The sequence below is a fragment of the Gordionus sp. m RMFG-2023 genome, chromosome 3, assembly GCF_954871325.1.
Source record: "Gordionus sp. m RMFG-2023 chromosome 3, tfGorSpeb1-WG-v2, whole genome shotgun sequence".
Taxonomy (NCBI): domain Eukaryota; kingdom Metazoa; phylum Nematomorpha; class Gordioida; order Chordodea; family Parachordodidae; genus Gordionus; species Gordionus sp. m RMFG-2023.
Genome location: NC_088777.1, coordinates 19,251,714 through 19,263,121, shown reverse-complemented (window position 1 = coordinate 19,263,121; position 11,408 = coordinate 19,251,714). Strand labels below are relative to the sequence as shown.

At 27.4% G+C, this 11,408-nt stretch overlaps 1 protein-coding gene across 1 annotated transcript; it reads right to left on the bottom strand.

Moving 5' to 3' along the window:
* Nucleotides 1-1,997: 1,997 nt before the first annotated feature.
* Nucleotides 1,998-3,333, bottom strand: LOC135926786 (leucine-rich repeat-containing protein 15-like). Its single transcript, XM_065462718.1, has 2 exons — nucleotides 2,065-3,333; nucleotides 1,998-2,015 (listed from the first exon to the last, which is right to left on the bottom strand). The coding sequence occupies exons 1-2, from the start codon at nucleotides 3,331-3,333 to the stop codon at nucleotides 1,998-2,000; spliced, it is 1,287 nt and encodes a 428-aa protein (XP_065318790.1).
* Between the last annotated feature and the right edge of the window lie 8,075 nt (nucleotides 3,334-11,408).

Below are 11,408 nucleotides of genomic sequence, written 5' to 3'. Positions count from 1 at the left end.
TTTAAAAAACTATTTTGTTAATCATCACTCGATCATATGGGGATGGGTCAAACATAACATAATAGTTTAATATGCATATCAAATTAAAACGAATAAAATTTTTGATATTGATTGCTTTGTCGATTATACTCTTAAATCCTCAAATCTAGATCATGGGGAGGAAAAGCATGGAATTTTTTTAAAACTTTTTCTAACAAAATATCCTGATTAAATGAAAATTAAAAGGATATATTTACTGGCATTGTTAATCTAAAAAGCATATTTAATTATAGATTTAATAATTGTGTTCCCAAAATGAATCATACAATAAAATTCATGGCAGGAAATCCCAATTAATAGCCCCCCCCTTAGAAAAATCCTGTAAATGCCTATGCCTGGAAGATTACCCCCTGAGTCTCAACGAAGCAGAAAATAACCTCTCCCCCCCCACATCTTCTAAATATTTTTGAAAATCTCAATTAAATCGCAATCAAAATCGTTAAATTTCGTAAAAATAAGCTTGATTGTATCAAATATATTTTTAAAAGAGTTGCAGAAAATAATGCAAAAATATTATATTTCATAAAAAATATATAATTTTATAAATCATTTCAAAATAAAATTATTTCGAATTTTATTTTTAAAAAAAAGAGAATTACTAAGAAGTATAGGCACATTTTTCAATTACGGTTAGTAACAACCAGTTGATTATAACTAGAAATGGCTGAAGAAAGAATACAGCTAATATGAAATTTTTGTATTTATTATTCTAACCAGGGATCCAAACCGAACCTGAACCGTTAAACCGCTAAAAACCGGTATTTTTTATCGAACCAGAACTGAACCTAAACCGCTAAAAAAATTCCTAGCTGAACCTAAACCGAACCGCTAAAATGCTTCTGAACCTGTTCAAGCCTCATGATTTTATTCTTATAAAATAATATGTAAATTATTATTAGTATACTGAAAAATTTCAATTATATCCGAATTATTTTAAAATTAGCATCAATCACATTTGATTGATAAGTGTCGGTCATAATTTTTATAAACTTTAGTATATTGTCATTTTACAACATTTTTTAAATACTTTAAGCTTATAAATGATAATGCTTAGAGAAAAATTAAATCCAAAATATTATAAATGACACATCAAATCTGATATAATATTGGCAGTGTCGGCTCAAGTTAGTGTGGAAAGATGTTTTTCAACAATTAAATTTATACTATCTCCTTATAGATGTAATTTGAGTGAGACGAATTTTGAAAATGTATTAATTGTCCGGCTTAATAAAAAAAATTTAAGTAAAAAAAAGTAAAATATTGTTTATATTAAAATTAATTATTGATTTTTATTTTTATAAATTAAATATTATTTTATAATGTACAATTAATAAAAATGAAAGTTTTATACGTGTGTTATTTAAATTAATGATAAAATAAAAAAAATATTTTCCCTCTACATAATTCGAATGTAGGTTTGAATACAAAAGTGTTCAAACCGATTTTTAGAGTTTTAATTTTTTACGAACAGAACCTGAACCGTTATTTTTATCCGAACCTGAACCGATATTCGTTTCGGTTTGGATCCCTGATTCTAACCAATATTTATATTAAATTTTCTAATGGAAAGAGGGCTGATAATATATTGGATTATGTTATAGTTTATATAAAAATGATTTTGATAATTAAATTATCCCCATCTTGAAGAGATTGCGTCAAAAAATCTCATAAAATCAAACTACCCTCCTACACCTTTGAGGGTCTAATGAAAAAACTGATTACACTTTAAAAGGCTTTATAAAAATTCCGGATACGCTTGCAAGTTAATCAAGCAAATAATCAATATACTTAAGTTAGAAGAATCTTTATAGTTTAACCTTTAAGTCCAATAAATTTTAGGTAAGAACCGTGGCTGTATAGGGCATCTATTGAATCCATAGAGGAGATTTGATTGTCACTAACATCTAAGTGCGTCAAATTGTCATAATTTTCGAAGAAATCAAACGAGAAATTAGTTATTACATTTGAAGATAAGTCTAATTTATTCAAGGAATGGGTGAATATTTGTAAAAACGCACGTGACACATTCGATATTATGTTATGCGAAAGATCTAAGGTTGTGAGGTTAACAGGAATGATGCTTTTAGATGTATCTTTTGGTGAAATAAAAGGCGTAGAAGTTATTTGATTGTAGGACAAGTCCATCCTAATCAATCCAGGAAACATGTAGGTACCATGTTCAAATAACGGTATATTTTGCAGTTTATTGTTACCTAAATATAATATTTGTAAGGTAGAATGAAAGGGCATGAGGGCCGAGACATCTAAATAAGGTCCTATTTGATTTTTGTTTAGTTTTAGGATTTTTAGAGACACCAAATCATTGAACATTCTGGATTGAATATAGGTTAATTTATTAGACGAGAGGTCTAAGACTTCCAACTTAGTTAGGTTTGCAAAACTGTTTTCAGCCAAATTTTGTATAGAGTTTTCTTGTAAAGACAATTGTTTAAGATTGTAAAGAGACTCAAATGCCTTATTCTCAATAGTTTCAACAGAAGTATAAGATATTGTCAATTTCTCCAACCATTTTAAAGAAAGAGTAGAGAAATCTTTCTTCTCGATGATAGCTAAATTTTTGGAGACGAAAACTATATTTTTGAGGTTAGGCATTTGCCAGAATACATAATTTGGAAAATGATCTATATTGGAGTGCAACATGAGGCTAGTCAAACTAGTGAATTCGTGGGAGTTGGGTCCGATCATGTTGTCTAAATGCGATGTTATGATAGAAAGGGAGCTCAAGTTCATAAAATATTTAAAGGCGTTGAAATCTAATTGTTCTATTCGGTATACGGATATGAATATATCGTCCAAATGGGGTAGCCATTTGAGTGATCTCATTACCCCCCTAAAATCGATCGTCCTTGTGGCCTCAGAATGAGCGTTTTCCATTATAGAAAAATGACGCAAATTGAATGACAAACTTTTAAAGGCTGTTTCAGAAAGGTTGGATATATTGTTGTGATACATCCTCAGGCCGGCTACCTTAAAATTTGACCATTCCGAGCTGTTGTATCCAAAATAAGATAAAGTTGTAGAACTGATTATCAGGTCTATGGGTATATCGAAAGGTTCTAACCTTTTTAATTGCCTTGTCAAGCTCGATTCATTTGCCAGTTGAGTACAGTGCATGAGGAAGCACGCCCGTTGATCAGGATAAGTACACACTTTGGAATAATGGCATTTGCAAATATTATCCGTAATAATTTGGGATGGGCACTCAGAGACGATTAAATCATTTAGACTTGAACTTATGTAACAGACCCAAAAAATTAAACGTATTAATAGCATTTGGTAGCTTTTTTTTAAATTATGCTATGCCATTTTTGCGATTATTCAAATTTATCTTTATTATTTTTCAAAAAGAAAATTAGTAAGTTTATAAAATTTTTGAGTTATTTTTATTTATTATTATTTCCCATAATAATATAATAGATAATTAAGCACAAAATTTCTTTTATATTATATTTTTGCTTTCTAACTTAAGGCTATTTATTAGGTGGATACTTTATGTAAAAATTTCACGAGAGCAAAATCTAATCTTTGAGTGAAAAATGAAGTTATTGAAAAAGGTTGTTTTATAGAAAATAAATGCGGCGATAAATAAAACGTAAAGTGTATTATTTAATTTTTTTTTAAATTAAATAAATATCATTTAGGTTATAAAATATTATATAACCGTATTTACATTATCAATCATAATTTTAAAAACTTGCTTAATATGAGCAATGAGGTACCTAAAGGTTTAACTTGAATACTAATCCTAAAAGTTGCTCTAGCAAGAGAAAAGGCTTTTCGTAGATCGATATAAATTTATATTATTTGAACTTGCTATTACCTTGCTCGGTTTCGTAATGATTCTGCTAATAAGACAGATTTTTAAAATATTATATTTGTTAAGATGTGAGGATAGTTTAAGAGAGATGAGAGCAGTAGAAAATAATAATTATAATTTAGAAGAAATTAATTTTATTATTATAGCATTTGTTGCCTTACTTTCAATATATATTTTTTTTGTAATATATTTATAAATTGTGACCTATCTTTCTTTTTTAGAAACCTCTTATGAAATAAAACAATTTTTTTTAATATATATTGCAAATATAATTTTAATATTGATTTTGAACATTGATTTGTATTTGCACATATTTAGGGGGGGGGGGGGGAATAACAGAATTTCTTAATTAAAAATGTTAAATATTATAAGTATTATTTTAGCTTATATTTTAAACAATATTTTTTAATTAGGATGAAGAACGATATTTGATATTATTATAAGATTGCTATATACAATAAACAAATATGGTTGTTTATGATTTGAAAATTAAAAAAAATGTTAAGGAATATATTTATTTTTATTCTCATGTTTATATTTGCTAATTAAAAGTTCTATTAATTAGAAAAGAGATTCAATTTAAATGAAAAAATATGGACAGAAATCCCCAAAATATTTATTACAATTTCTAAATATTAATAAGACGATATTTTTATAATGTATATATTAAAGATCGGAATGCCCCAGTGTGAACCCCCGACTCGGAATAATTTTCCATAAAAGGAAACGATATAATTTTTCCTTAATTTTCTAAAACATTTTCAACAGCTCTGCCCGTAAAAATATTTTGAACAATTTGTCCGACCCTGCAAAAACCTTTTCACCAAGTTGGATCTAAGAATCTTTTTCGACCTACCAGTAGTTCGGACTTTACCGATCTCTAATATATTTACACTGTTAATAATATTCAGGGTGTTTTCTCATTTTCTGTGTAATTATACCTTTTTATTATATTTATAGATCAACAGGCTTGGACCGGATCCAAGATAGGGTCAGCCTTAAAATTGTTTTAATATAGGGGATGTCGAGAGGAAAACGATTAAAACCTGGCCTAGGGTCACAAAATAAAATTTTCAAATATAACAGATCCCCATTATTCATTTTATTTATTTAAATATGATTCTTTATCTAAATTATAAATCAAATTTATAAAATTATAAAAAAAATCTTATATTGTCTGAAATAATTTTTGTCTAAATTTTACAGGGCCGTAGCCAGGAATTTTCAGCAAGGGGGTCACTATTTTTTAAAATAAAACAAATAATTAAACATTCATAGAAATTTTTTATTAAAAATTTATTAATGTACATGTAGTATGAATACAAAATAATACTATAATATAATACTACGATTTTTATTTTTTAATTTTAACCAGGGTTGTGCATTTGACCGGTCAAATACGTTTCGGTCAATTGACCGATATTTGACCGGCCAAATATGGTCAAATACGGTCAAATGTGGTCAAATTCAAATATATTTTTTTAAAGTTAATATTAACTTTATTTTGAATATAATAGTAAAATGAATCTATAATATTAATTTTTTAAATTCATTCAATAACTAACGTGTAGCTATCTGTATCAGAGTCTTGTTCTGATTCATATTCAATATTATCATTTTCTTTAATATTTTTTAAACAATTTTCCTGATATCTTAGATCTTAAATCGATTTCTATTTTCATAAGAATACTAACCCACTATTTCTTTCTAAAGAAGAAGTAGAACTAGGAATTGTTAGTCTCTTAATGGGCAGGGTAGACAAAGTTTAATCTATTAACTTGAGGTCGGAATTGATTGTTTCTGGAAATTACTACTTTCCACATATTTTGCTCTATTAAACATGCTGTTTTTGCTTCTGAAATTAATTATATCACTTAAAATATTTTGGTCATCACTACCTTGTAAAATAGCTAATTCTTGAATTATATCACATACTTCATTAATTACACTACTAGTAAGTTCTCCTCTTGATATTGTGGACCCGAAAAATAAGCAAACATTGTGATCACATGTATTTACATCTTTTTTCCCTTTTTTAAACATATTTTTAATTTATTTTTCCTTTAAATTTTTTAGAGTATTTGACCGTATTTGACAGGTCAAATACTCCTCCGGTCAATTGACCGGTCAATTGACTGAATTTGACTGGTCAATTGACCGACTTGCCAACCCTGATTTTAACATAACTGAATTAATGGATAAATTTTGTGTTATTTTTTTCAGAAGCCATCAATACTAAATTTAGCTGGCGTTGATTTTTCATCGACTCTCTAGTGCTTGATAGAACTCTCTTTATTGTAGAGAAAGAGGCCACACAGCCGTAAGTACCCTAATGATGATGGCTGCTGAGTAGCATTTATACAATTCTTTAAATGCATGATGCTATTTTTTATACTAAATATTTAGGATATTTTCAAAATTATGTGTTTCTCTTTGCAGCTATTTACATTTCATGATGTAATGTTTCCATATAAGTTTAATAATGATTCTAATCGGACCATTTTATCCGATATAAAATAATCATGGCCAAAGGGGGACAATGTATTAAAACATGATGGAAGATTATAGTCATCTTGTGTAAATCTATCTAAAAAACGATCAACACAAAGTAATCAATAATATAATTCCTTTTTAAACAATTCCAATTGGAGACTTTTTCACAATCAAATTGTAATTTGATCTAGACTAAAAAATCTCGAAAATTTATAGGCGTTTTACGTACCCTTGATGATTTACAGGGAGTGAGATTAATTGCTAAAAGTTTTTCAACCTTAATTCTAATCAAATCAAAAGAATTATTGCTATTTTTATTTTTTAATATATTGATAGTGGAATCAATACAATTTTTAGCATCCATTAGATTAGTACCTACTGACTGTAGATACTTATTTAGTGCATCTATTGTTATTATATCTCATAAATTATAGTGGATAATATAACGTATTTATATTAAAGTATTGAGATAAAAGACCAGAGGCTTTGACTGAATCATGAGTGGAAACCTCTGAATTAAGGGTTTTATTAGAAAAGTAAAATAATACTTCACCAATAGCCTCAAAATTCTCATAAATGATGCGAGATGCTTCTAAATGATCAGTCCATCTCTGGTCTAAAAGTCTTTTAAGAGTATGACCTGCAACAGGATACTTAAAAGCGCTTAAAAAATTATACAACGCATTGGTTAAATTAAAAAAATAGAAATGATAACAAAATTATTATACCAGTTTTGAACCACAAGATGCAACATGTTATAGCGATGTATAAAAGGAACTTTTTTATTAATTTTTTTTTTGAAGTAGGGTTTGCACTCCTTCATTCCAGCCAGACATAACGTTTGCCCCATCATATGCAATAAGTTGCTTTAAAATGCAAGTAGTATGCTTTCAGCAAAAAGACACTGTAAATTAATAATTCTTATTAAATTTTCTTGGACTTCTCCGGAAAAAATATAGCAAATAATTATGCTCAGATTTTCACAACCTTATGCATCTTTTGTCTCATCAAACTTAAGACAAATAAAAGTCATCTTACTTTTGTTATATTTATCTGAAATATATTCAAGCACCATATCTACCATAATAGATATTTTGAATCTGGGGTGATGTATATTGAACATTTTTGAGTATAAATCTTAAAATTTAATTCAGAATCTTTTTGGATGGTGTATGAAAACATTGCTACAAATAGTCCAGAAGAATAAATTGTGTTTTCATCAGTTGAATCATCCGTAATTTTTGTTGAACCAATCCCATGAAAAGGTAGCTCCTGTATGCTAAGAAATAGCATCAAATCAAATATTGATTTAAGATAGTAAAGATTATATTGTCACTTTTATTTTTAAAATAATTCAATGCACAGTTATAAAAATAAAATAAAACAAAACAATGATGAAAATACTATTTAAAAGACTATTAAAATTATAATTGACATACTATATCTATATTCTATATAAAAATATAAAATTTAAAAAAGACAAATTAAAAAAAAATAATTTAAAATAATACATTTAGGTATGGTCGGCGGGGCTTAATGACCCATGTATGGATATGCAGTTGAATTGGCAAATTTCAGTTGATATTCTTTGTCGAAGGTAAAAGCCTACTTTTGGATCACCTGTGATCAAACGTAACCTTTTACGGTTAATTTATTGGCTTACCAAAATTGTTGTTATATCAGTATTTTCTTCATAATTCTAATATATTCACCGATGTTTTTAATAATTAATTATATTATAATAATAATATTGTGATTAAACCATAATAAATAAAATAATTATAATTGAAATAAGTACAACTTAAACGTGATTAAGCGCCTATATAATGTCATACACGAACACACATGAAAATAATAAAATATGAATGAATGATGATTTATTATTGGATAAAAATAAAACAGGATAGAAGGAAATTTACAAACTAGACATGTTTTAAATATAATTTATTTAAAAAATATAAAAATAATATATTACATTTTTTTGTAATAGGGGGTGGGGGGGGGGGAATTTATGGGGGCCAAAGATTTTTTCTGGGGGCCAGGTTTGGGGGTCAAAAATTGTTGTGATTGCATTATTTTTATTTGAACTTATTTAAAATCTTGTGTATATATAAATTTGAATATTTACGGAAAATAGTTTTTTTTTTATAGATAAAATTGAATATTTAGAGTTCATGTAAAATTTGAATATGTACATTGTTAATAATGAATATTATATTATAGAAAGAAAAGATATTTGGATAATGATTTAAAATTGATTATAATAAGACGAAATTTATTATATTATAATCGGATGATGTTAATTTTATATAAAAGACACAATTTTTATCATTTAAAGAACTTCCATTTTTTTTAATTTTTTTTACTTTTACTTAATTTTTCGCATATATATTTAGTATTTTTATATTTTTACTTCTTTTTTATTTTTTTTTGGTTATGTTTTCCTTAAAATTAATTTATATAATTTATATATTTTTTTTGGTATTAGTATTTAATAAAAGGATTCAAAACTATAATTTTGGTATATATTTTTATTTTGTTTTTTTAGGTTCCAACTTCCTTGATATGACAGTTAATCTCAACTGTAACAGTGGTGTTGTATGGGACAGTGTGCTAGGGCAATTACAACTATTCAGTCTAATACAAATCAACGGATACAGTGGGACAAGGAGAAGTGTCAGAAAATTTATTTTTTAAAATAAAAATTAGATAAAAAAGAGATTTAGATTTATTTTTAAAGATGTAGGTTGAAAAAGAAAAATTATTTGGATAAGATTATGTTACAAAATTATGTAGGAATATAATATCTAAAATTAAAAACAAAGAATTATAAAGGTAGCATTCATAGTAGATAAGATATAAAGAAGTTTGTGTTTAGTTATTTAAAGGTGATAATTAGGAATTTTATATATGGAAGTTACTGGTAAACTATAAACCATTTGAATTTTGAAACTAATAGAGACTATGATATTTTAGATTTTAGAATTATTATAAATTGATCACTAGAAATAACTATGACAATGAAAAAGAAACTTAAATTGCGAAGATTAAAATTAAACTAATAGTTTGCTAAGATATAATAATTTAAAAATTCGGCGAATAAGATTAGAATATAAATTTATTGATAGAAAATAGTTGATGTTGTAATTAAATTCTTATTGAAGATTTACGTTTAACTTTTATTTTAAGGGCTGCGAGAGATAAAATAGCCTTAAGGATTTGATATAGAAATGTAGTATAATATTAGTGATTAACCAAAAATCTTCATAAAAAGAAACGGCTTTTGTCATTAGAAAATTTATGCCGCAATCGAGCTCAATTAGAGATAGGATTTTAATTTTTTTTGATCAGTAATAAGATTTGATATCATCAACAATATTCTAATAATAGCAGAAAGAAAAACATGCTTTAGAAATATGTGTCCCTTGCTTTTCAACAACGGGTGTTGAAAACTTTAATGATTAGACATCATTGATTGTTCAAAAACGTGGGTGTAAAAACAATAATGATAGAGTTCAGTGTTTGTTCAACAAAATAGGTGTAAAACCATAATGATAAAGTTCAGTGGTTGTTCAACAACGTAGGTATGAAAACTATAATGATTAGACTTCATTAGTTTTTCAACAACGTGTGTGGGAAAAGAGATTATATATTTCAGCAGTTCTTTTTATCAAAGGATGTAAACAATATAGTGGAGAAGAAAATAAATAGATATTATTTTGCTTTAAAGACGTGAGCGCCCAAAGGTGTATAAAGTAGGAGGAAATAAAGTTACAATTTTTTTTAAAAAAAAAGAAGATATTTGGGAAAATATGTAGAATTTTTTTAGATTCAAGATTATCAAGAGAAATTTAGATTTAAAGGACAACTACAAGCAAAGGCCTGAAGATATGGATTTGGGCTTCATTAAGGGTAGAGGGGTGATGGAATTTGACATAATTGTATAATTCATTTAGCGTATGACTATGTATTATAATTTTAAGATTTAATTTAGAGAGAAAAAAGGTATATCGAAGTTAAGCTATTTAATAGATTATGTAAGGAAAATTAGATTAGAGGCGATAACCGTATACATTAAGACTAAGTGAACATATTATATATTTTATTGATATATTGAATGTATTTTAAATTTGAGAATGAATGTAAGAAAAAGTGATAAAATATTTCAGAAGTTATAAAGGGTTAAATAGATAATTTTAGGTAGATGTATTAGATGCGATTACCCGAAACCTTAAAACAAAGATCAATGAGATTATAGATATCTTAAGACAAAGTCGATATCCTGGAAAGTGCAAACTGTCGTAGAAGATTCGGAAATCTAAAAGATCGATACAGTTACAAAAATTAGATGAAAGGAGCTAAACAATTGCAAGAGAACGAGAGACTAGATAGAACAGATGTTCAAGACGTTCACGCTGCAATGGTTAATCGCTAACCAATATAGCCAAGTGTTTACTGAAACTCTAGTCTAAGATACGTAAGTTGACGATCATAGAGACCAGAATTCTTGGAAACAATCGTTATTAGCAGACAAATTATCGTCAGACGTTTACAGAGTTAGAGACAATCGGTTAATACAAAAGAACGTTAGAAATAGGTGACTAGAAAGAACAACAGGTCAATGCTGTTAAGCTACAATTGTTAACAAAGGTCGTCATCGTTTACCAGATAATATGCTAATCATTAATTACCAGAAACCGTTAGAAACAAGCAAAGACTAGTATAATTTACCAAAAGAATCAAGACGGAATATAATTAAAAAAGAGACTAGAAGAATTCATCGTGAATCGTGATAGCAGGCGTGAATCGTGATAGCAGGCGTGAATCGAGTTCGTCAATTGCCGATAGAGATCAAGAGATAATCGTTTACCAGGGGTTGACAAGAAACAGAAAGATTCAAGAATTTCAGGTTGTAATCGGATACAAACAGTCCTTAGAAGTGAAGAATACTAGACAATGGATAACCATCGTTAGAACTTATTTGGTGGAGATACAAGATCAGTAAAGTCAAGATCGAAAAAAAGTAGGTCATTCACAG

Bases quoted from the DNA above. Each gene is read 5' to 3' on its own strand.
- LOC135926786 (XM_065462718.1), bottom strand. From the start codon at position 3,333: ATGCTATTAATACGTTTAATTTTTTGGGTCTGTTACATAAGTTCAAGT.